At 42.3% G+C, this 26,964-nt stretch overlaps 1 protein-coding gene across 4 annotated transcripts in view; it reads left to right on the forward strand.

The window, feature by feature from the left end:
- The window catches only part of ANO1 (anoctamin 1), a 77,447-nt gene that overhangs the window by 16,348 nt on the left and 34,135 nt on the right, over positions 1-26,964 (forward strand). For all 4 annotated transcript variants that reach the window (XM_027903704.1, XM_027903700.1, XM_027903701.1 and 1 more), the window contains exons 2-6: positions 17,160-17,338; positions 19,640-19,966; positions 22,321-22,419; positions 23,886-24,037; positions 25,349-25,403. In XM_027903704.1, the coding sequence (XP_027759505.1) occupies positions 17,160-17,338; positions 19,640-19,966; positions 22,321-22,419; positions 23,886-24,037; positions 25,349-25,403 (812 nt within the window). The remainder of the gene's footprint in view (positions 1-17,159; positions 17,339-19,639; positions 19,967-22,320; positions 22,420-23,885; positions 24,038-25,348; positions 25,404-26,964) is intronic.

The raw sequence follows: 26,964 nt of genomic DNA on the forward strand, positions 1-26,964 counted from the left end.
TCAAAGAAATACAGGCTGCCCCTTCCCTGGAAAATGTTTGGCTCCTGTCTGGTTCAGGAATGTGAAACCCCTGCTCCGCTCCCAGAATCCCACAGTGTGTGGACACGACCCATCATCGAGCATGCAGATGCAAATGTTTTGGAAAGGGCTTTAGAAAAGTATTTCCACCTCTGTTTTCCTTGGTACCAGCTTCTGTTGCACCCTGAAAATAAAATGAGAGCTGTGTCCCTTGCCTCTTAAGGAAAGGGCACCGGTGTTTGGAGTGGTATGTGTTCAGATTTCACATGCTGCTTGTTTGCTTGGTGTCAGAAACGTGTTGATGGTTCCAGAGGGTCAGACAGGTCGAGGGATGGACTCCAGTAAAGAAATTGCGTAGGTGCCAGGAAGGACCCACCTTTGCAGGTGACTGCTGTGATCTGTGTCTATCGTGATGTGACTTTGGCATAGAATAATCTTCAATATACCACAAAAACTCAGAAATTATGTTAACAACAACACAAAATATTGCCCCCCCACACATTTCCCATTTACATCTCCCATTTCCCTGGGTTCAGAATTCCTGTGAAAGCCCCAGCTGGGGGCACAGGGAGCACGACTGGAACGCGTCCGTGAGCTCCACAAAAGAAAATTAACATTAATTTTTAGAACACTGCACATATGAACTACGAGGCAGCACGTGCTGCCAGGGTCATCCATCACCTGAGGAGAGAGGGTGACCACTGTGGTGGGCACTCAGCCTGTGAGCTGGAGCAGCGTTGGGCTCCCAACGCCTTATTCCATCTAATTAAGAGCAGCATCAGGCTCTCAGCTCTCACTCCGTGTAATTAAACCCTCAGCAGAGCCAGTGGGCAGCAGCTGCCTTAGAAATGACACGATGGAGACGTGTCAGGACATTTTGGTGGCACTTAGCCTGTGCATGCCAGCAACTGAGAGCGCCCCGTCTCCCCTTTGATGCCCCTCTCCATGCCCTCGACTCAAATGTCCTTAAGGTTGGCTGGGTTAATGAGAACTGCTGGTTAATTTGCTTATTTTTGAAAAGCTGTAGCTCAGGGACCATGTAAATAACTCATCCAGGGCCATTCTCATGTGCTGTGCTCGTCCCTGGAGCTGTTACACACTCATTTAGTCTCCCTTCAGCAAAGTCATGAAACCCAACTCGGTGATGGGCGAGCAACAGGCTCTTCTTGCACCCTCTGAAGTGTTTAAATTTAATGGCAAATTTCATGAACAGGTGCTGGCCAATACTGTTTGTGAAGGGTAATCCTGACAGCACATGCTGTCTCATAGTTTAGATGTAGAGTGTTCTAAAAATCTGTCTTTATGTTCATTTTCTGTGGAGCTCACGGATGCGTTCCAGTCGTGCTCTCCGTGCCCCTAGCTGGGGATTTTCATAGGAATTCTGAACTTAAGAATGTAGGAGATGTCAATGGAAAATGGGGGGGGGAAGGGAGCAATATTTTGTGTTGTAAAAGCGTTTCTGAGTTTTCATGATATATTGAAGATTATTGTATGGGTTTTTTTGGTGACACCGGATGCCATCAAAGTCACATCATGATACAGACTCACTTTCCCTGCCTTGGCTGCAGAGAGTGAAAATGAGGTGTATCACATGGACATTATTTGTTGTGTAAATGGAGGGATTGATTGTTCACAGAATTACCAAATATTCTGAGTTGGAAGGTTGTTGCTGTTGGAGTGGTTTTTCCCCTCCCTGTGGTGGCTTTTGCCATGTTCATGGATTTCTTTCAGCTACAGTCTTAGAAAAACTTTAGCAGTCTTTTTAGTTTAGTCTTGGGTGGCTTTCTGGTGAGGGATGTTCTAGAAAAATATTTTACTGTTATATGGGAGTATAAGAAAAAATGTTGTGTTTAGAGAAGCTTGAATGACTCCAAATTTCTGTCCTTTTGCTTTGTGGTGTTATTCCTCATCCTTGTTACTCCTGATGCTTTTGGAAAAACCTTTTTAATTTGGTCCTACCAGTTAGTCAGCAGTGAACCAGACCCATCCAGCCTGAAAGATCTTTGCTCAGAATCAGCAAGAGGAATGAACTGCTGAAATATGCACAGGTTTGTGTTTTCCTCAGTCGGGATCGACAGGTTTGCCCTTAGTGTTGTGCTCACTTATTTCCAGTTTCTTTATCAATAAGGTCTGTTAGTCAAGTGGTCAAAGAAGGAGCTGTCAGTCTGATCGGGGCTGTACCCGTGACTCAAATTGCACTGAGTCAACATGCATCTCACCCAACCCAGGATGAAATCTCAATTATTAAGAATAGCTCCAGTATAATTTGGCATTTGGATTTAGCTTGTGTGAAGGACAAGAGGTTTTAAAGCTGTTTCAACAGAGGAGATTTAAATGAAGAGCGAGATTTTGGTGGTTTTTTTTTTCTTTTTCAATCCATGTTTGTGTTCTGCTCCACCGTGTGTTTATTTTAAAGTCTAGTTGTGCATCAACACATTCTCAATCTGAAATGCAGATCTCAGACTGACATGTTTTACATGTTTGAGTTGAATCCAGTTTTAAAGTACCACAGTTATCTACGAAGTACATCAGAGTTTCCTTCAGTGTTCATTCCTCATTATTATCTGTTCTGGAGTGCTGATTGTTTTTCAGTGTAATTAGTGTAAGTTCTCTTTTTGATCTTCCATCAGATGTGCTCTTGTGTTTACAGAGAAGAATCTCCTCCAGCTTTACTCCTCCTAAGTTTTGCTGTGTTAAAAAAACCAAACTTTTGCCCTGATTCCACAATTTCAGGTATTGGATCTGTGTATGATCAGGTCACTTGGAAGTACTGGTTTCATTTTCTTTGAGTGTGGGCTCATATGGTTTGTACTTCTGTCAAATTCCTCAAAAAATCACCCAGATGAGTTAATGGCAGCTCTATTCCTCTGTGCCAACTTCAGGCTGGACATGGCAGGGTAGTTGATAATAGATCTAAAATAAAGCATGCTGATGCCAAATTCCCCCAATAAAAATTTCTTGAAACCTGAACCACTGAAGGCAGTGTGTTCACCCTTCAGCATTTTGTGTCTGTGGAGTTTTGGATCTGGTACCAGCAGCCTTAAATCTTACCTTGTTAAAGCAGACTTTTGTTGCTTATCTTCCTGGAAAAGGATGTGCTCCCATGACTTGAGATGAGAACCAGACAAGTGCAAAATCCTCCATCTGGGTAGGAATAATGAGCCAGTTAAATAGCAGTTCTTCAGAAAAGGCTCTAGGACTCATAAACTAAACATAAATCCACAATACATCTAAGGGAACATGTACTAATCCTACTCAGGGCTGGAAAAGCCTGACCTGGAGTACTTTATCCAGTTTCAAGCATCTTTTCACAAGAAAAGTGTGTGTCATACAGCTTAAAGCCGACAGGGGAGCAACCAAAATGAAAAGAGAAACAAGAAAAAATATGTCTTGGAAGAAAGCAGTGGAAGAGACACACTTGACCAGTGGGGTTTGCAAACTTCATTTTGCTTTCTGGGTAGAATTCTTGTTTGTGGGACAGTGTTTGTCATCCTTGTCCTAGTTTGAGGTGCTCTGTGTTGTTGCTGGGATTTGTTTGTAACTCAGAGGGAAAAGCCTACAGGAGAGGAAAGGAAAGAGCAGGAAACCCATGTGCACGCGTGACCTCTGTGCCAGCTGCTTTCAGGGAACTCCTGGGTCATCATGTCCAAATCTTTGCTATTTCGGGCAACCACATCGCAGAATCCCATTCATAAATTTCTCAAGTACCATTACGAAAATAGTTTTGGTTTATTTAATTTTATTTTATTTGTTTGTTTTTATTTTATTCTTTTGCCTCCATTGCTCTGGTATGAACCTCCTGCCTCTGCACTGGAGCCTCATCCAAGCTGATCTTTAAACTGAGCATTTTAAATGTTGATGTAGTCACGTGGGCACTTCGTTTCTTCTTCATTGCCCTTTGGCTTCTTGACCACTCAGTGAGGTAGGAGGAAAGAAGGTAATGAAGGAGTAGTTTTCTAGTTCTTTTATTGTCTTCTAGCAAGACAAGCCTCCCCTTCCATCACTGCCACCTCTGTCATTTTGCGTGTTTAAATGTGAACTTGTGTGTCTGAAATAGGGGATGATGAGTGCTGCAGGCAATACCCCAGAGAAATTCTGCTGTTGCTTGTTCATCTTTACTGGAAGTACCTGGCTTGATACACCCTGAACTGTAATTTTCCTTTCTCTGAGCTGTGTCTCACGAGGGACACTTGTGCTGGGATCAGCTGACACAGGAGGAGGGAGTCCTGAAGCATCCTGCAATGCTAGACAGAGCTATCATGTGAGAAGTTTAGGAACAGCCTGTGTTTGAGCAGAACCACGTTCCACTGTGCTGAGAACCCTGATGGGCTTGTTAAGGATTTACAGCAAAGCTATTTTTGTGGGTGTTCCTTGAAATTGAGAAGTCCTGTTTGGGCAGAGGGTGGACAGGCAGTGGGTGTGCAGTTTGATCTGGAGGTGTTGGCTGCAAGTTGGTTTGACACTGTTTGCTGCTGTTCTGATCTGAGGGCACCTCTGCTGGCAGTGGTGGCTTGAAGTTCTCACCAGAAAGTGTCTCCCCAAAAACAAGACACCGGGACTTGAGCAGAAACATCCCGGTCTGTATTATTTACAAAGTAAGGAGAGAACTGTCAGTAAATGGTAAAAACAATAATATCCTTCTCAAAAAGCAGAAGGAAGAGTCTCCAGTTCAAGGGCAGAGTGGACCCTGTGCCAGTGGTGGAGACATTGCTGCGTTTTAGGGGTGCAGAAGCTTGGCATCCCAGCTTGAACTGCCCCCATGAGGACTGAGCCCCTTGAGGATACAATCAGACTGTCTGGCTTGGTTCCTGGTGATGAAACAAAACTCCACTCAGAAGGACAAAGTTTTAAAAGGTCATTGCAGGTGGGAATTTTATCTATTGCGCTGCATCACTGTTTTGCAATCTGTAAATCTTCCAGCTGTGTGATGTGCCCTAGTGATGCTGGTGGGTTAATGACAGATAAATGGCTGCCTGCACAGGAAGATCCCCTCTTCCCCACCTCTGTTTTTTCCCTGAGGCATAGATTTCCTAAGGCCTAGCAGCAGCACAACCAGTCCCTTTGGTTGTGCTGCTACAAAGTGTTTCCATATTTAAACAGTGCTCCAGACTGTTTATTGACGTGGGTAAGTGATACAGCATCCAAACAAACCTCTGGGAATTGCACCGTAAACTTCCCAAATAAATAGGCATGAGGAGAGGAGCCAAACAGGATGCAAGTGCTCAAAAGCCTCAAGATTAGCAAGAAGTGTCCCTTTCCAGCAAGCAATTGTTTTACTATGTAAAACAGCACTTCAGATACGGATTTTTCTACAATTGGCTGATTTTGCTGCTTGGCTTCTTAATTCTTGTTGAAAAGGCCATAGGCTGAGTCCCTTCTAAGAGCCTGATGGCTGATTAGCAAGTGCAAAGATTAGCAGAGAAAGCACTTGATATTTTCTAATCCAGGGGGGATCCCAATGGGGTGCTGTGGGAATTGTTAACACAGGCCTGGAGTAGGTGCAATGGTGCTTTTTTTTTTTTTTTTTTCCCACTGGCACATCATGTTCAGGAGTGACAGCACTGGTCTGTCGATATTTTCTCCTGTGAGGACTGGCACTCCAAAAGCTTTGGGTGGAGTCACATCATACCTGTGCTTATAGTGGCTCCCATTTTCAGTGCCATTAGAGCATCCAACCTTCCACAAAGTACAGTTTGGTGATGCAGCACTATGGGTTGCTAATCAGGAAGACTTTCTTTGATCTGTGAAGTTTCCTTGAAGCATCTTGTTGGACTGTTTTGTCTGGGGCTCTGCTGTGGTGGCATTTGCTGTCCCGCTTGTCCTCAGTCTCCAGGGCAAGTCACAGGCAAGAACCAGCCTGCAGGTGGAAAAGGAGTAAAGAATTCAAGCTGCTGATCTGAGCTGTAAATACTTCCTGAAGGAATATGGTTAGGGACAAAAGTTCTCAGGAAAGGAGTCTTGGTTTCATCTAAACGAAAATCCCCCTTGTGTTAAAATTAGGTAAAGAAAATAAGCAGATTCAGAAACATTACACGTACTGCAATGTTGAAATATTTCTTCTTGTAAGTATGTGTAGTTATTGACAGAGGTACAGTTGCTATGACCTGTTTGGGGGCAGTAAATTTACGTGTGTATTGGTAGTAGAGGAACTGATTCAGTCGAAGCTGTTTCTCAGGGAGGAGATCTAACTTAGCTTCCCCTAACCAAGTCCCCCAACCAATTTGCATCCCTAAACTCCCCTCCAGTATATGGTCTCTTATGGGATATAAATCTAGGGTGGTGGATTACACACACACTTTATCTCGAGAATATTTACTGCTGTTTCTCTATGGCTTCCAGCTGGCAGCAAATTTACATCACTTGGAAGGTTGTCTTGGGTTTTTTTGAGATTTTTATCACGTGAAGGAGAGAAACAGGGCCACGAGAGGGTGATGCCCTGGTCCTGTTGAGCCAGGTGAGCTGCCTCCCCCTCTGTACATCTTTACCAAGCAGCTCATGGAAAGGGTGCCTTGATCTTGAATTGGGCCAGAGTCTGACAGTGTGAAAATAAAAGATTTACACCCTTAGGTAGTTTTTTTCAGCTGCTGCAAGTGGTTCAAATATTTTCAAATATTCAAATATTTCATATGTCCTTCAAATGAATGCATTGAGCAATATCTGATTGGTTGTTATTGTGCCTGTTCCACCCTAAATGCTGTTGCTGTATCATATCACTTCCCAAAGTATCTCAGACCCATGGCCAGTCATAATAATTAAAAACAACCAAATAACAAACCAGCTAAGAGTTCCAGACGTCCAAAAGGTTAGTAGAGCAAATGGTTCAAGGCTATATCTCCACTCAGTCAGAATTGCAACACCTTTGTTTTTATTTAGCTAGTTGCCCTCTATTCCTTTAAAATCCAATATTGACATCACTGTTGTGGTCAGGGAGAAGGACTTTTATTTCTCTTAATCAGCAATAAGTTCATTGTTGGTTTAAAAAAGCAGTCACCAAGATAATTTCCAAAGAGCTTGAATATTAAAAAAAAAAAAAAAAAGAAAAATCCCTAAAAATATAGAGACTATTTATGAGACTAGAAGTGTAGCTGAGAAAAATGAATCCTGTGTTTTATAAACTGGTTGACTGAACTAACCAACATAGAATATGTGTTATTAAAAAGCAATAAAGTTTACAAATAACAGTTTACAATACATTTTGAAAGAGTTTATGGAATAACAGATACACTAAAGGACAGTATTCAAAAAAATTACTTTTCTAAACATTTTGGTAAAACAAGGTTTGGGGGTTTTTTCATGCAGAGTATTATTTTTCTCAGTGTTTCAATGCTTGAAGATAAGCAATATATTAAATTTTAATTCGATTTTATTCTACTGTTTAGGGTTTTCTAACACTGAACAGATAAACATTTACCAGATAAATGAACAGCACATTTTCCTTTTTTTTTTTTTTAAAAAAAGAAGACCAGAAAATGAAATATTATTTTGCCAAACAAAACAAAACAAACAAACAAAAAAACCAACAAACATGCACACAATCAAAACTTGTCTTAAGCTCATAAACTTAATCACACTTTACGGGAAAATAAATTCCTTTCCTAAATTCTGGGATGAAACCTTGACCCTCTATAAAAAACAAAGTTACAGAATCCTCAATGTCTTTCTCAGGAAATATGAAAACAAATAATATTTTCTCTCTATCTGAGTTGATGTCAAATGTTTGCACTTGGCAGGAGTTGCTGGTTCCTTTCTTACCCAGAATATCTTTGGGCAAACCCTCATCAGCCATGTGCATGGGATGCATTTTGGTCTGATTCATGGCAGAACAGCCACAATTTGGGGGAATTAACAGAGTATTTGGCTCCAGAAGAGAAATCCTGTTTGCAAATACACAATTTCCAGTTTTAGTTGGTTGGGTTCACACGTTTATGGTGCTCAGAGTTGCTTCCTCAGTGGAGGAGGATTCATACCTGGTACTAAAGTGAGAGACTGTTTAGAGTTTGTCATGGGAAGCCTGATGATGCTGATGCTGATGCTTGTGGTTGTCAGTCTCATTCTGGGGATGATTTCTCAGAGAATAAGGAACAAGAAAGAAAGGACTCCCCCTTTTCCTATTTATCTCACAATTTTTGAAATAAAATACTGGACTACAGTTGCCCTTTGTTATTAGTAAATTAGTGTTTTCCATGATTATCATAATTAGAAAAACTGTCTTTTTTTTTTTTTTTTTTTTTTGGTAGGACATGTCTTTGATTTTACCAAGATGTCCTTGTTTATGCATGGATTGGACACAATGATCTTTCAAAATATGTCTGTCTCATGATATGAACTCATTGGGTTTGCTGTTTGGATTTTTGGAAAGAGTAGTGCCCCTCCAGCAGAAATCTGCTCCTACAACCCATACCCTTGGTATGGATTCGGAGCTCCTCGTGGAAAAGTACTGCTGCAGAACAAACTGCCTTTGACCACCTGCAGCAACCACAGAGCCCTCCATGCTCTGCTCCTTTCCATTTTACACTTGACAGCAATTCCACGGCAGTTTCCCCTCCTTTGTTTTTCAGTGGGAAATGTGAATTCATGGATTGTGAATAAGCCTTTGGATAATCCGGGCTTGTTAATAAGTCTGTCCCCCTGTTACAAAACCTACAGGGCAGCTGTTAACACCTAGATCTTGGGTGCTCCTTTGGCAGGAAGATGTATTAGATAATAAATATTGTCAAAAGCTCCTTAAGGAAGGGGGTTGGTGATCCTGGGCTCGGCCCTGCTGTCATGACCAGCTTCCCTGCTGAGGGCCAAACTGCAAAGAATGTCTGTCCCTGCTCAAATATTTCAAGTGTGCCTTTCATCTGGGGCGGGGGGGGTCTCAAAATGCCTTACCAAGGCACTGGCCCAATCCTTCCCCTTGCCTGCACTGAAGGGGAGCTGTCTTTGCTGATGGATCAGCTCTCTGCTCCAAGGATTTTGGCACTCAAGATGGGACCGCTGGGAAACCTAGGGAGTAGTATCTTTTTTTCCTGCAGCGTGTGTTTCTGCATCCTTTGGCAAAAGGAAGGCGTCTTTGGCTGGCATGTGGCACCCTCCTGGAGCATCAGCCTCTCTGGCAGTCAGATCTCAGATCTTTCTGAAAAACGTGCCTGGTTGCATCATCTCACTTCTTAGGTCTTCTGCCTCTGGAATGCCTTGGCTTAGTTAATTAAGACTGGAGAATGCAGGGAATGGTATTCTCATGGATAGACAGGAGTTAACAGAGCTTTTCCCAGTCATTGATTTGTGTTCCCTTGCCCAGGGAGAGAGATTATTTCAATTGCCAGTGGAACATGCCCATTTATTGTCATAAATCAGTGCTGTTCTGCATCCAAGTTAAAACTGCAGAGGCGTGAAGAAAACTTGAGAGAGCCAAGCTTTTACTCAGGGTAGGATCTGGTTTGATTTCCTCAAACAGCACAGAGGTAGAGGCTGCAGTGGGACCTTGGCTGAATATCACATACCACCATCTCCCTGTCAAATCAGCTCCACCTGCCTTGGCACACCCGAAAAACATATATGAACAAGGTGGAGCTCTGCCCCACAGAACCCAACCCTGACCACAGTGACTGCCTCTCTCAGGGCAAACCTAAAAGAGCTGCAGCTCCTGAATGTGGTGACTGTATCCCAAACCTTTATCAGCTTAGCAAAGCCTTCCAAGACATCCTTGCCCGAGTGTATGTGGTCTGAATGCCCTGGTGACTTTGCATGGAAATGTAAACACGAGTGCAAATGTTTAAAGATTAGGACTTTAAATGGGAAACCTCTGGGATAAAGAGCAGTTTTGCTAGTCAGTGCTTGCTGTGGCCTCAGCCTCAAATTTTAGTCCCTGACTGGGATTTTACAGTAAAACTGGTAATTTTTGGACCCTCATTTTCACGTGTTTGGTATAAGAAGCCTTTTGTAATAGCCTGGTAGGGGAAAATATACTCAATATTTTAAGTGTATTTAGACATCTTTAAAAGGTGGTGAGAGTTTAGGTGTGTTGTCCCAATACACACCAATTCTCTCCCCATAATCTCATTTTTAGTATTTTTTTTCCTTTCATCTTGCTGCTTTCATAGATAAAAACTCTTGCTCAAAACATACAGACAAAATAATGAGCATCATAACCCTTCAAAACATAACTAACAGGATTCATAGAGCATGGATTCAGTGACCCTTGCATATCTAGTCCATTCTCATGTTTTTATGACAGACTTGAGCGTGGCTCTAGTGCTTTTTTTTGTGGAATATCAAAAAGAAGCAAATCTGAAATACTTTTCTTTTGTCTGGCAGAAGAGGAGTGATGAATTTAGATATACTAGAAATATGTCTGAAAGCAAACTTAATGGATCATTAAATAGCTGTTGGTAGTTGGGGTGAAAAAAAATGCAGTTTGTCTTGGGATGGGGGAGAGACCTCCTGTGTCTTTATAAAATGTCAGATTTTACAGGCTCTAAATAAACAGGCAGTGATATTATGGTAGAACTCATATTTTTCTGGTCCTTTACGTGCTGTTGAAAATGTCATTTCAATCAAAAAAATGTTCATTTTACTGTCACAGTATTTTTCAGGTGATTTTTGCTCTTTGTTTTTACTTCACAAGGCTTGTGGCAGATCAGATGTGTTCAACCCCGGGGCTCCGGGCTGCAAACAGGGTAAACGAATCTTTAAAAACAAAAATAGAAGGGCAGAAATAGAAATGATGTCATAGTTGTGTGTCCTTCTAACCTGCATTTGGGATGTCAATGATAATAATAGATCAATAACTTTAAAGCTGTAAACGGCCTTCCAGGAAAGCTGCAGCCCCACTCTAGAGACCCACTGTTTCTCAGTACTGAGAAGCAGAGCTAAGCCAGCTGATCATTCAAATAATCCTGCCAGGAGCTGAATTTTTTCCACCCATGTGGCAGCAGTTGGTTTTCAGCCTCCCAAATACTGGACACGAAGTCTCTGTCCCTTCAGTGTGATGCAAAGGGCCAACAGAGTTGTCAGCATCAGGTATATTAAGATTATCCTGCTTTAAAAGTATTTCTAGTCTGTAAAGGAAACTGTCCATGGAGTCCAAGTCTTATTTCACTGTTTTATCATTTTCTTTTTTTTTTTTTTTTTTTAATGGATTGGATCATAGCATCATGTTTGATTCATTAAGGTAATAACCAGTACAGACCTGGGCTATGAGTTTTAAAATAAATGGAAAAGCAAAGGAGATGGGAGAGTTCCAATGTGTCCTGCTTAGTGTGGTGTTAGAGAAGATGAAAGGGGCATTTCTGCAGATGGATGGACAGGACATATGAACATCCCCAAAAGGATTGACAGGTGGTGTCAACACCCCCAAAGGCACTAAACTTGCCTCAGGGTAGGTTGGTTGCCTTTTCCAGCAGCCCTTTGCCTGCCAGGCCAGGCAGTGCTGTGAGTGAAACCTGCTGCCTCTCCACCAGTAGCACAGCTGGAGGCAACATCTGGCCGTTCACAGCTGGAGAGGTGAGGGAAAATTTAGATCAGCTGGCCCCAGGTGTGGATTTAATCAGGGCTTAACCTCTGGGCTTTGAACAGAACAGAAGTTCAGGACGTGCAAGAGCGCTCCTCGGAGAGCACCGCTGTTCCTGCCCGGGCTGCTGGTCCCAGGCCAGTGCCTCGTAAACAGGTGTCAGCAGCCCAAAAAAGAACTCCCCTCTCTGCCAGCAGTGGGTATCCTCGCTGGCATTCCCATGGCAGAGATTCCAGGGCCGGCAGGAATGACCTGTTGGTCAGGAATGAGCCGTGCTGCTGGGGTGGTGGCAGGCTGAGCCTCCCCGTGACATTTGCCTTGCCTGGTTTTTCCTGGAGATGAAGCAGGGATTTTGGACTCCAAACCTGACAGCCTGTATATATACAGTATATAAATATATACGGTAGTATATTAGGAGTGGGCTGAAAAAAGGAGGAAGTGATAGGTGAGTCACTTGAGAGAATTTTTTTTTTTTTTTTTTTTTAATTCTTAGCCCAAAGGATTAACCTCTGACTTTGAATTTGGAAGATGCAGGAGGCAAGGAAATGGGTCAGAATGTGCTGAAGGAGGATTCTGCTGCTAGGGGGCAATATGTAGCAAGCAAAACCACACTGAGGCATTTTATCTCAGTATCTTATCGAAGTTTTTTCTTGAAAAAAAGAACCCAAATCCAAATAAATATCCAACATATTGGTGTGAACAAAATGTTCAACCTTTACTTGTAGGTTATGTGTTATTTATTTTAGCATATCTGTGTGTGTGTGTGCAGATGACTTCCTTAATGTGCACCCTTCCTATCTCAGCAGGGTCATTCTGAGTGACTCCTGACTTTTCATTCTGAATTCTATCATAATTTATTTAAAGCAAAAAGATAAGAACGTGGACATTTCATAGTCTTAATCACGTGGTCTCATCACTCTCCTGCTTCTTCCTTGTTGAGAACAACTGGGACAGTTAACTCGGGTGTCTTTATGACTTTTTTGCTCTACCACTTTCTTATACTCCCTAAAAAAAGAAAGCAACAGGAGATAAGGGAAGGCAACTTCAGCAACATCATCAGTTTCAGGGAACTAGTTGTTAATTTTTTTATATATACTCATGCTGATTTGATGATGCTCATTTAGAAGTAGTGCAGGATATTTTTGTAAAAACTACATGGTGCGAATGCAATTTTTAAATTTATTTTAATGATAAAAATGGGGTTTTGTCTGAGAATATTCAGTGGCTATGCATGATCATGACTATAATATCAATAAACTGGTTGACTGAGTCTGTGGCTAGTCAGGGAGAAAATACATCCATTTCTAGAGCAGGTTTTTGGTTCTGGTGATTGAAGTCCAATACAGGAGTCCAATTGTCTAAATGAGGAAAATTTCAGTGGTGGGAAATTCATCATTAATTAGCATTAATTTTTGCAAGAAGAGTTTGAGCTGCAACTGAAATTTGAACAAAGGAGGAGGTATTTTCAAGTTTGAGGGTTCTTTTTTTAATGGATTCAATCTTGTTTCCCATATTGTTTAGAGTGAGAGATCGTTGGAGATTCAGGGGGAGAAGTAACTGGTGTGAAGACACCAGCCACGCACAGACCCCAGTTTCTGTCCTCATGCTCTCATCTCTGGGGTTCATAGAGGTTTGTCTGCTCCAGATGAACACAGTGCTTGCTTATTTTTGTACTGGAAATGGCACGGGACTCGTTGTACCTGATGCATCTCACAGGGAAATAATTTCAGAATCTCTCTAACTTTGCTGCGGTTTACAAAGTTGTTGTAGCATCTCCGCGCTCTGGATTGCAGCTGGGGTCTCACTGTAATCCACAGCATTCCAAGATCTCTGGGAAAACTTCCTCAGGGAGCAGAAAGGTAGTTTAAGAGCTGCTGCAGACATCTGTTTCTACATCTTCTCTTTCTTGCTCTCCCATGTTACCTCACGCCTAACAAAAAAGGAACAACTTTAAAGGTATATGTATGGTCACGTAACCTATGGGGCTGTTCTAAACACAAATGCTGCCTAAAGGTCAGTTCTTTTATTTCAGATACCAAAAAGTGCAGGGTTATTAACTGCAAATACGGGAATTACCTGGCAGTGCCTGTGCTAAGGAAGGTAGAAGCTCCATACCCATCTGATTTTCACCAAATACCTTCTCAAACCTGGCTCATGGATGGGAATGAAATTGATATCAAGTGCTTTTCAGCTTTCTTACAGTCTTACAGAATGTGGATGTTTTGAGTCAGGTGGGGAATGCTTTCAAGTATCCCTTTAAAGTATTTAAAATTCTATACTGTACACTTGGCAGGGTGTTTTGTGATTCGTAGCAGATATTGGGAAATGACAAAGCAACACATAATAAAGTGTAAAAGAAGCATTGGGTGGGTCTGAGTCTATGTTCCAGGAATATTAGGGACTTCTGCTGACTGGAAATCCATAGGATTTTGAACAACATCACCTGTGGATACAGAGGAGAAAGGGTGGATTAGTTTTATAGCTGTGTTGAAATATATTAAGTGCTTCTTTGAGTCTTTGTTGTAGTGTTTTCTGCTTAATAAATAGAAGAGAGTGGGTTAGTCAGCATTAGAAGGCAGCAAAGCTAGCAGTTTTCACAATGCTCTCCTCTTTCAGCTCCCAACAAAGAGATTAGGATGTCATTCTACCTGAATTAGGGCATTAATGTGCTTTGCACTCTTCATCTAACACCTACTATCTTGCCATAAATAATTCTGAACATTAATTTATTTTGAGATTTAATTATTGTCCTTGTTTATTATAATCAGCACAAAATAGAGATTCTTGGTTTTAAACCTTCAAAATACTCCATTCCATGTAAAAAGATGTTTTGTGTTCTGCAACAGAAGGCTTTGACCTCTGCCAAATCAGCACAAGTGAACTGGTTCTAATACCTGTGTGTTTGTGATTACCAAAGTGGTTTTGGATGGCTTTACTTGGTATTAAATCCTGACACCACCTTTAAGTACAGAAATCAAACTTGTTGTAATTACGATTCTATCAAGAAAGCTCTCACAATTCACATCGTTTCCAGCAGTCATAATAAACCAAAATTGCGTGATTCATTGCCTACCTGAAGCTCTTATTCCTTCCGGTATTGCCAGGCTACTGATGTGTAAACAGAAGTGTAAATATATACCTGTGGATGGGGGATTGTTTGGGCTTGCACAATAGTCCTGAATCATCTGAGCAGGTCTCCTTGCTCTGTGCTGTGTGCTTAACAAATACTGCTCAGAAGTGCAGCTCCAGAGCACGGGGAGGTAGTTTGGGCTCAGTGAAGCTTGTGATTTTTTTCTGCTCGAAAGCTGTTCCATCCCAGTTGTAATTTCTAAACTAGGATTTTTCAGGTCGCAGGTCCATTATAAGATATTCTACCTATTCAATTTCACCTAGTCAGAAGAAGGTGCTTCTCTTCCAATATCCTCTGTAATCTGCTGAAGTAACCTGGTTTTACTTAGTAGAGGTGTGAAAGGAGGAAAGAGAAGAGTGGATTTTTACAGCACTTAACTCACTGTTCATATAAAGTTGTTTCAGACATCCTTCCGAATAAAAATGCAGGTTGTTATCCTTAGGAAGTTCCAAAAGTTTTATTTGTATTATTTTATGAGTATTTTACAGCTGTAGAATAAAAGCTTGGGTACGTTGGGTCCTGCAGCTGATCACGCTTGTTTCAATTCCCATTGTTCAGGGATTCTGCATGTATGTGCATGTATACATTGGGAAAAAGAGAGCATACATGTGTAGGGAACTGTTACAAACATCCTAATTGCTCCCATGAGACAGAAGATTTTTTTTTTTTTTTTTGGCTACATCTCTATATTATTCCAGAAAAAAGCTTCTTTAACTGTTACAAGTGGTTCACTGAGTTGGAGGATGCTGCCCCAAGACCACAAGTGTGGCATCTGCTCCAAGGGAACTATTGAGAATTTTAAAGAAAGCCCAAGAATAGCAGCACAGATCTGCAGAGATGTGGGTGTTCCATGCTGTGCACATGAATGTCTGAGGATAATTGATGCCCAGATTTCATGGCAGGGTGATGATGTTAATGAGCACTGAAGTTCCTGGGAAGGCAGCCTGGAGAGAGCCGCTCGGGGCACCAGATTTCCCAGAACTGAAACGAAGATCCACAAACTTGTGGTGTTTGCAAGTTCCAGACAGGCATAACTGCAGCTGTGACTTCCATAATAATAATGTTTATCTTTCTCTGATGAGCTCAAGAGATGTACCAAGGTTTTGGCTGCGTCTTCCTCCCCTGCTGCTGCAGGTTGTTGTCCGTGCGAGCTCCTGCTCATCACCAGGTCCTTGCAGTGCCCTCCCAACATTAAAGTTGGGTCAGGTTCCTTGGGGCCATGTGTGGTCGAGCTTTGACCATCTCCAGGGGTGGATGGAGATTTGTAGTCTCGCTGTCTTCTTCCCCATCATGTTGTCACCCTTGCTGTTAGAGAATTGAGGGGGTTTTTTTTCATCTCTGGTCATAATTTCCTTTGTTGCAACTCGTGTCTGTAGCCTCCCATCCTTTTGCTCTGCCTCTGTGGGAAGAATCTGGCACTGCTGTGTCTGTACCTGCTCAGCTGGCAGCTGAAGGCAGGAATGGGACCCCATCATTTGCCCTTTTTTGGGGTTGCATAAGTGGGGATCTCTCAGCCCTTCCTTGTGCACTCGAGCCCCTCTGCTGCTATCTGCTCCAGAGTGTTGAACCAATTGCAGCAACCACTGCCTGTTGTAATGTAACTGCTATTTTAGTGTGCTCCTCTGCATGGTTTTGTCATTTGGGAAAGCTGATTTAGCAGCCCATTAAAGGCTAAATTCTAAAATTCTTGCTCTATCTTCACTCTTTAGACAGGCAAGTCCTGCTCCTGTGTGGTTTAAAAAAAAAAAAAAGGTACAATGCTGCAGTATTTTACTCCAATGTCAAAATGAATAAAATCTTGGAACACTTTGCCTTGTATTGCTTGAATAAGTGCACATATGCAAACACTAGTTTGCATTTTGTCAGTTAGCTGGTTGCTCAGTTTGTAGTGAATTTTTTATGTTAGATCCTTTAGGGTATCTATATACTTAAATAGTCAGTGGAAACAGTTTAAATGTGTGGCAGGTTGAGAGGGAGAAAAGCCCAGATTTTCAAGACTACTTAAAAAAGGATAGTTCGGTAAATCTGATGCAGTACACAGGTACTTGAAGGGAAACTTTCAACTTCGTTTTTCAGCATGAACAAGTGCATGTTGAAGGAGAAAATGCCAGCTGAAAAGAGGAAAGCACCGTGCCATCTATCCTCACGAGCTCGTTCCCAGGCAGTTTTCCTCTTTTCCCCTCTTTTTTTTTTTTTTTCCTTCTGTTGCCAAGAAATATAACCATTCCATGAGACCATAAACACATCCTGGGACAGCAGTGCAGGGAGAAAAGTTAACTGAGTTAACTGAGCACTTCTCCTCTGGAGGAGGAGGAGACCCAGGTAGGGCTGAAGAGGGCTGAGGAAAGCTGAGAAGGGAGACACAGAGAAGGGGTGGGGTGGGTGGGAAGCCCTGCACAAGGGCTCATTGGCAGAAGAAGGCAGGAACAGGATACGTTTCAGCTTTTGGGCGGCTCTGGGAGGAGCAAGGGTTGGGAATTAAAAGTGTCTTGATAAAATTGGTCACTTTCTTTTCAGACGGAGACAGTGAGTTTCATGGGGTGGATTTTCTGCCAGAAGATCTCAGCGAGGTTCCAGAGGAGACAGGAATGAGGGTGAACAAGAAATACTCCTGTCTACCTGCTGAGGAGAAGGGGATCCACATCATCAACATCCGAGCTATTGAGGACATCGGATATGACCAGCACGAGAGCACAGTGAGTAAAGGACTTGCCAGACGTCTCAGAACAGGCGTCCTGCTCTTCACCCCTCAGCTTGTTTCTCATTCCTTCCATTCCCAGGATGCTCTGAAATCCTCTCCCTCTGCTTTTCAAAGGTGCTGGGGAGGATTGCCACCAGCCATGGCACATGGTTTTGCACATGGTTTTGTTCCTTGATGTGCGAAAAAGGGAAGCAAGGGAGCCTTGTTTGACCTGTAGCCTAAAAAGATTTTTTGGCTCTTCTCAGAGGGAGGAATCTGGCAATAAGGCTGTGGCAACCTCCTTGCCCATATGGATGAGAACAGAAAAGAATGTCTAAAATTTCATGCAAAAGCCATTGTTATCATAGGCAACATTAAACTAATATTGGGTAGCACACAATAGAGGTTAGATATCCTCTGTCATTAATTGTGCCTTAGTTAAATTCTGTAACACGGATTTTAAAGGCAGTTAGTAATGTGAATAGCCAACTTGATTATGAGTTGGTTGTGCCATAAACACATTAAAAGAAGTTTATTCAGGTGAAGGAATCGAGGTGGAGTGGGCTGTATAACAGATCTTGCTGGGGAAAGAGGTGCCAGAAAAATCAAGATGTGTTTTTATGGTGCTTGGGCTTAGTTAGGATGGAGGACTAATTTGTCAGGGTGTAAATATCTCTCCTACTGTGGTAAAACTGAAATGTTTTTTCTCTGACTCCTTCTCAACTGAAGGGACCATGAGCTTTAAATGGTCTAAGTCCATGCAACTCTGTATTTCAGCAGAGCAGCCTTGCAAGAAAGCCTGTGGCCCATGAGTACCTTTCAGCATTAATACCCCACCCTTAAAATAATCTGGCCACTTATTTCTTTGCACCCTGTTTGCAGTGGGACATGGCCATTCTCATATACTAATAAATTTATTGAACCTTCAGCAGCCCCAGTGCAGCACCTTCTCCTAAGTAATCAGCTTTCCACATGGTCAGCTTTCCAATAGGAAAGTCCAGAGAACTGAGAAGGAGCTCTCATTCTCATCTGGTGGTTCAGTCCAGTTTTTCAGAAACTGCTGTTTAATTAATTAATTAATCAGACCAATGCATCTTTACAAGTTAAATACAATTTGTTAGTATTTGGTTCTTGTAGAAATTTGCATCAGTGAGTTGCCTGCCACAAGCTTGCTTTAAAAAAACCCTCCTGGGTTCACACTTGCATGCCCAGTAATCATGAAACAATTGTATATAACAGCTAATAATGGTCTTTTTATATGTGCTTAAGAACTAAATATAGGGCACAAACACGAACAACCTGTGCCCTGAAGAGTTTGTCATGGTTAAATAACCTTCCATGGAACAGAGAAAAGAGGGAAGAGGACAAAGAGTGAACTCCACGGTGGCACCAAATGCTCTGTTATTTTATTGTATATTTATTTATTTGGTGTAAATTTTGAAATATTTAAAAAATTTTTTAAATTTTTTTTTCTTTTAGTCTGTGCATCTCCAAGACTAGGATTGTGAATTACGCATGAGAAATACTACGAAAGTAGAAATTAATAATTGTTAGTGCTTTTTTATGTTTCTGCAGTTGTGCAGTTTTCAGAGAAATGCTTGGAAATGGAATTATGTTGAAAGTCTCGCCTTTCTTACATCTTGCCCAGCGTTAATTCAGGTTGGGACTAAAGTCTTTGCCACCATCAGATTGCATAGTGACATGGGTTTTGTAAGTGGGGGAGAAAAAGCGATGAAATTCAATAAGCAGTGAACCCACTTCCCTGGCCGCGGTCCATCTGCATTTTTGGCCGCGCTGCAGGACCAGCTGGCTCCCTTCAGTCTCTATCTAAGATGATCTCTTTCTCAGATGATATGAACTTGCAACGATAGATAAGAGAAGTGAGAAATGTTTCCACATGATATTAATCTATTTGTCAGAATTGCAACATTGCAGATGTCACGGGTGGAAAAGGACAGATGATCTTAGTGGCAATTAACCCCCAAAGGAGAAAACCAAACCCACCGAGTAGCTGACTTATGAACTGGTGTGCTGGTGATTAGATTAAATCCCAGCCATCTAATCTATTTATTTCTGGCCAATAAAATCCCAGCTGGCTATCAGTAAAATTGAAGGTGTTAACTTGCAAAAATTTTTTGAGTAAGTAGCATGGGGGGGGCTCCTCCCCATCTGCTGGCTCTTTGAACACAGGTCGTCGTGTGCTCCAGGCAAGAAGGAGGCCTTGATACGAGGGATGGTCTGTCTGGTGCCTGTGTTGGCCGATGCATTCATTCTTTTTCTCTCTCCTTCTCTCCACACCCCCATTCCCTGCTTCCAGCTGTTAAATTCCCTGTCCAAAAATCCAGATGCTGACTGCAAATACGGACTCTACTTCAGAGATGGCAAGAGGAAAGTAGACTACATCCTTGTTTATCACTACAAGAAGTCCTCAGCAGGGAAGACGCTCGCCAGGAGAGCTCAGCAGAATGACTCAAGTGTCCGAAGCACCAAGCAGGACCAACCACTTCCCGGGAAGGGAGTGCAGCTGGAAATGGGGGAAGGTGAACCTCACATGGATTACCATGAGGACGACAAGAGGTTTCGTAGGGAGGAGTACGAAGGGAACCTCGTGGAGGCTGGTCTGGAACTGGAACGTGATGAGGATGTAAGGATCCATTCAAAACACTTAAAGAGGATAACTGGTCAAATCCTGGGAGATGCTGGGCCCCTCCTGCGAACCTGACTCTGATCAAGGTTACACAAGCCCAGCTCTTGCAGAATTTGATGTCAGTTCTGGCAGTGCCATCCTCACCCACGGATTTAATCCGCATCACAGGAATGTGCCACGGTGTTGTTGATGCCCCAGTGAGGTAAAGTTCCTGACTTTTCCTGGCCAGGACTCGTGGCACGTCCACTATTGCAACACAACTCGTTGCTGTGTTGTCACATCTCTTAGCGAGGCTTAAATTGCCCTGAATGCCTAGCCCAGTTTGGTGGGTTTACAGCATGCAGTGCTTTGGGTCCACTGGTAATTCCAGCTCTGAGGGAAAAATACCCACTGCAGTGACATTTTTATCCCTCTGTAGAGGCTCGAAGGGAATTAAATTCGCTCGGGAGGTTTTCTGGTGCGCGCCCGAGCGCGTGGGTCTGTGCTACAGTTTGCTCTTTCCATTCTTAGACGTGAACAGTACAGCTTGTGACTCCTTTCACCTGTACCCTGAAACCACTACATTCTATTAAAAGACCATTAGCCCATGTGAAAAAATGATGTGTGTGAAGTACTGCCAGCGTGTGATTAGTAGAAAATAGACACAGCCATATTAATTTCAAAGAAAGCTATTACAATTAACTGATGAAGCCAATACGCCTGAAACTCCTGAGGGAGAGGGTAAACATTTATGCTGGTTTTATTGACAGGATCTGAAAGCTGAGATAAACATTTAGACCCCTGAAAAGAGTGTTGAGAAAATAAATCCACCACCTGCTACTCACGAATTTGACGTTTACATATTTTTTGTATTTTATGTATATACATATGTAATATATATATTTTACATGGTCTAATGCAAAAAAACCCTCAACAGACCTTTCCCTTCGCTGTCTTCCAGTGAAAATAAGACTTGCTTTCTGTCCAGCTTGCAGGTTGTTGTAGTGAACTGAAAGCTTGGCTGTGCCAAGTCACGGATATTTAAATCCTTTGCAAGATGGGAGATTCCACCTGTGACATGTAATATGATTTCAAATTATGCAGAAGGGCTCAGGGTTCAAGCCAGGACATTGTAAAAGAGAGAGAACTCTGTCCTTTCAGTGTGAGGTACCAGAGCAGATCAGGAAAGTATGGAGAAGCCTCAGGGATTTACACAATGTAGGGGGGGAAAAACCTGCAATCACTGGGGCTTGAAAAGCCACAAGTTGCATGGGAGGCCTTACTGATTCCAAAAGACTAAAGGTTTCTGAAACAGATGATGTTTAATAAGTCACTTTAACTCTCTTCAATGCAGTGGCTGGATGGGCACACACAGAGTTGTGGTCGGTGGCTCAGTGTCCAAAAATAATTGATTAAAACAAGGCCAGGCTGGATAGGGCTTGGAGCAACTTGGTCTGTCCATGGCAGGGGTGTTGGGACTGGATGATCTTTAAGGTCCCTCCCAACCCAAACCATTCTCTGGTCCTCGGAGTTACCAATTTCTGGAAAGCCAATGAGGAATAAAGCTGTGGGAGAGCTCGTTATTGTACTGCCTGAGCTGGTACAGCAGCAAGGTTAGAAAGATGCATTAGAGGTCATTTTTCTTCTGTTTGCTGAATGCCTCCTGGTTTGATATCATTTGTCCAGTGCCTTTGAAATGATTGCTCCGGTGGGAGTAAACATGGGTGTACGTGGGAGTGCCAGGAGCAAACATCCATGTCCGGCCTTCCAGAGCAAAACTCAGGGAATTAGTGGGCTGCGAGAACACTGTCACTAATACTATCATTAACTATTATCCTTCTTTCCTTCTGTTCTGTTGAATTCTTCCTACCAGTTTTCCCAATCATAACCTGTAGTGTTCTAATGTGAACACTCACCTTTGGTTCTGAGGCTGCTCCTTTGAGATACTGGGCAGCTCTCAGGAGGCTCTCTCAACCCCAGTAATTACAACACACTCACAAAATCACGCCATTTGGCTGGATGCCTGTGCTTCAGATTTAACTGGCTGTGCCTGTATTCGTGTCCATAAGCATTAGCTTCTATTTCCCAAACAGTTTTTAATCTGTTTAACCTTGTGGTAATTGTTCTGGAAGACAATGGCATTTTTGAGTCACATTTTATAGCAGCTCAGCACAGTGAGGTGTTCAGTGATTGTCCTGTTGTTAGAAACCAGCTATCTCAAACAAATGAGATTTATCGTGTTGGCCACAATGGACTGATTGTTCCTTAAATACGCATCAATCACAGGGGGGAAAATATTTAATTTCCTCTCATCAATAACCTTTTCTCCTGCTTTTTTTTTGTGTGTGTGTTTTGTTTTGTTTTTTTTAAAGACTAAAATCCATGGGATTGGATTTGTAAAAATACACGCACCATGGAACGTATTGTGTCGGGAGGCAGAATTTCTTAAGCTCAAGATGCCCACAAAAAAGGTGAGTCATGGCTTTCCTTTTTCCTCCTGAAGGCTTAGTTTAAAGGTGTTGATTTTTTTTTTTATTTCCCAAGACCATTTTAAAAGTAATCTGCACCAAAAATGAGAGTCACAAAATTGCTTGGGGCAGCAGAAAGAATAAGGGGAAGGAGGAATGGAAATCAAGAATTTCTGGCCGCTACCACCATCTGTACATGATGAGAGTGATTTCGTCCTCAGTGTGTTTTAAAAGAAGAGGTTGCAACTGATGATGAAATTTCTGTGTGTGTTGGACATTTTTTTCCTCATTTGAAGCACCAGATTTGTGAAAATGAGCATAAAAATAAGGAACTGTCTTGCTGGGTTTGGTGACTATTCATGTCCATCGTGAGTCACATTTGCAGGGGTTGGGGGCCACTCTTCCACAAAATAAATTACCTTTCAGAATATTTGAAATATCATTAAAGAGATGACAGTATATTTTCATCAATTCTAAATCACCCATGATGGATAGCTACCTGTTCAGTGAGCACAGCTTAGAGATGGATTAATATTTAAACACGGACTAAGTGCGTGTCCCAGACTGCAGAGGGAAGTGTAATGGAGCAAGAGACAGTCTCAAAGCCCAGCATCATTTATGACAAGAGTAAACCACACTTTTGGTTTGGATTTCATCTTAATCCCTATTATTGCCTCACTCGCCAGCGATTTTAATCAGAAGCACAATTAGGTAAAAAAGTCTGTTGCCATCCTGTGGTTAAAGCTGCTTTGCCACCGAAGTAAAGTTCAGGTGGGCATTCTGTGGGCAGATTTTCAGTGTGTAAAAGAGGCCACCTAACCCTGCAGACGTCGCCCAGGAGAAGCCATATGCCTGGCAACACCCTCAGATCCCAAAAGCCTTATTTCCAGCTGATCTTCCTGTGGTGGGAGCCCTGCCATGGATCTACACGTAGTCTCTGTGGCTTGGAGTGGGAAGCCTATAATCCTCTTTTTTTGACCTGCTAACACAATTCCTGCATTTAGTGCTACAGAACTTCAACTGACAGTACAAGATGTTTTGGTTCGTTTATATGGAAGAGGTGAGACTCCTGAAATACAGACAATATTCCCAGGAAAGCCCCCTGGGAAAGTTGTTTTGCAGAGGGGCCCTTGTAGCTCCTTTATTTCCTTGTTCCACTGCACCAAAAAAAAAAATTGTAAAAGCCAGAGGAGCCAGTGTTTCAGGAGCCAAGTGCTGATTATTTGGAATCAATCACTGGCCAGATTTTGTCTCAGGGGAAAAGCAATAGGTTTCCTCTGCTTGCCTTGGTTTGACTTTCCCATCCATCTCTGTCTTTCTGAATGATTTCAAGAAGCTAAGCCATGCTCCTTGATTGTTTATTGGACTGTATTTATTTTATTGCTGCTTTATTCCTTACAGTTCACTCTGACTTATGGAAAACCAAAAGAACAATAGAGTTTTACTGTTCTTCCCTTTGCCCCCCTCAGATGTATCAGATCAACCAGACCCACGGTCTTCTGAAAAAGATTAATTCTGTGATCCAAAAAATAACGGAGCCCATCCAGCCCAAAGTGGCAGAACACAAACCTCAGACGGTGAAGCGCCTCTCCTACCCCTTCTCCAGAGAGAAGCAGCACTTGTAAGTGAAAGCTTTCCCTAAATTTCCACATCAGCAGGTTCCAGCCTCCCTGGTAGCAGCTAAGGCACCAAAAGGTGAATGGGGAAGTGAACACCAACACTTTGATTGGGATTACTGCTCCACTTTGTAGCAAATTTGCTTTTAGGGGGTATTTTTTTTTTTTCTCTCTGTTGAGGAATGAGCCTTTGTAGAGCCACTCTGTGAAATCTCTGTGTGTTTTAGCTGCTGTTGTGGCACACAATGCATATCTATATAGCCATACACTTCAAATGTTAGGCTGCCAAACACGATTTATAATGTGGTTTACAATAGTCTCTTTTCCACATAAAGTAGAATGCTCAGTAAAATGTGTAGCCAGAGATGTGGGCTGATAAGTTTTAGAGTAATTTCATTTATCTAGTGTGGGCAGCTGACACAGGTTCTGCCAGCCAGCCTCATCTTTGAAGCTTTGTGAAGTCAGTGGTGGCTTTGCCATCGATCCTCAGATCAGTAAGAACAGCTGTAAATGTGGGTGTAGGAAAAGATCATAAGGTGGGGTCCAGCCAAAGTTTCTACTGCCCTGGACTGCTTTGCTTTGCTTTGCTGCTCTTCCTTGGCCAGAATCCCAGAGGAGTCTCTTTGAAGCCTGTGTTTATGGATGTGCCAACTGGAACAAATAACAGTCCCAGGGCAGGATTTCTTCACTGCACCTACAGCATTTTTTAGTTTTTCATCAAGGAGTGCAGAACACTGATGGAGTTGTGTATGTGAGTTGGGCCAGTCAGTGTATGTGGCATCTGACATGGTGTTGGACTTGCAGGAAATGTGTTTGCTGAGTGCAGGATGTTCCTGCGGTGAAGGAGCCTGGTGGCTCACAGAAGGTCCAAAAGATGCTCCTGAGCTTAGGTGTGGATGTGCCTTTTGCTGTTTGCAGTGGTGGCTTTTTCAGTGAGGCCAACTGTGCCTTTGTTGAATAAGGGAGGCAAGAGTGGCCTCACAGGGTTTCAGGCACAGAGGAAAATATAGAGATGATTAGGGGAAATCCAGTGCCAGCAGTGGTCAGGAATTCAACTTCCATGAGCATCAACAGTGTCTTTTGTGCAGAAAATCCCCTGAACATACAAACCCAGTAAAATGGATAAACAGCTTCATTAAATTATGGGAGTTGGGCTGGATTTTCTTTTCAACAAGGTTTCTACAAGCTGCTTTTTAGTGGTAACTTTGAGAGATCCCGTGGAGAAATGAAAATATTGAAGAGGTCGACAAGAGGCAGGAAATTACTGACTTTTTTTTTTTTTTAACCTAATGGGCTTCCTTCTGATCTTTTAACAGATTTGATTTGTCTGACAAGGATTCCTTCTTTGACAGCAAAACAAGAAGCACTATAGTAAGTACTGAATGTAAATAATTTATGGTGGATAGTGCCTTAATTGATGTGTTAACAGCCCCTTTGCCAGCTTTAATGCAATGCTTGTTCAAGTTTACCTTTCTTAACCAAATGCCATGGTTCTCCTGTTCCATCTGCTATTAAAATTATAAATAAAGCATTTCCACATTTAGCTTATGTGCTAAATAGTGTTTGATACTAACAATTTGCTGCCTTTTGGAAAATCATTTCTAGTTCACATTTAATCTGGGACACACTTTCTTAGTAGTGATATCACCAGAAGGGGATATTTAGATTCTACCACTGGTTCTGTCACCAGCTGCCTGCACCCCTATTGACTCATTTACCTTTTTGTAACTATGATGTTGCTCTTTTTTGCAAAATACTGGGGAAATACCCCAAGAGAAATTCCAGTGGAACAACCAGGTATTTACAGGGAATATTAGTTATAGTTTGGGGAGGAGGGGGAGTTCTCTAGAATGATATTTAAAGTGTTGAGGTACATGATTTTTATCTGACCTACAGAGAGTGGGGAAGAAGGTGTAGCCTCCTTTATAGGCACTGAGTGGGGAATTGAAAGCACATCCAGGGCAGCTGGAAGGGACTGTGCCCAGCAGCACTTGCTGCAGCACTTTTCGAAGTATAACATGGACTCCTTGCCCCATTCTACTGCCCCTAACTGGTGTGTTGGAATGTGACTGCAAGCCTGCTTTTATCTTATATTTAACATTAGCCTTGTGGGATGCTGAGTGGTTTCAAAAAGAGCTTATATCACAGTTGGAGCTGCCTTTTATTGCTGGGGTGATAAGGGGTGTGAGATATCTAACTTTGCTTTCCTGCTTTGAAATTCCAGTGTATTCCATAACGTAGTTCCCCTCTAACTTGAAGTGCAGTGGTTTGATGTGAGTGCAGGTTATCAGGACAAAGTGAGCTTGGCCAGGGAAGGCAGATGCAGCAGCAGCACAGAAATGGGAAAGAAAAGGGCAAACATTGGTTTGGTTTGTTTGAGATAAAACATTTAACTTGAGTTTGAAAAAATAAATACAAATACAAAAAAAAAATAATAGATTGTAGGCTTTCTTTTATAAATGTCTGGAGGTACAGTAAAAGAAAGCTTGTAAGTAGAAGGAACTTAAGGGAACAAGTGAAGAGTTAAAATTTGTGACAGCAGGCTGAGCGAGACAGAAAGACAAAATGGCACTGTATGACAAGAGGGTGAGAAAGGCTAACTAAAAAATGGGCTGAAACAGTAGCTTGTAGCGGAGACTGAGAGGAAGAGGAGGGATAGGGGTTTTTTTAAACCGCTCAAGGAACACTGGGCATATAACAATAATGCTGATAGTGTGCTGCTTTGTTTTAAATCCCTGTAAAAAAATCACCCAGTAATGAAGGGTATATTGAATGCTTCCCAGCACCATTTTATCCTGTGTTCCTTTCTGTTTGTATTCTTCTTTCTTAAAAGCTCTCTCTCATACGTTTTCGTGAACCACAGTGCAAATATTGACCCTTCCGCCTACTGCAGAGTGAACAGGAATCTAGTCACTACCCGTGAGTCTTTGCT

This window comes from Empidonax traillii, unplaced genomic scaffold, assembly GCF_003031625.1.
Source record: "Empidonax traillii isolate 1590-97213 ecotype Southwest subspecies unplaced genomic scaffold, ASM303162v1 scaffold992:size1346157, whole genome shotgun sequence".
Taxonomy (NCBI): Eukaryota; Metazoa; Chordata; class Aves; order Passeriformes; family Tyrannidae; genus Empidonax; species Empidonax traillii.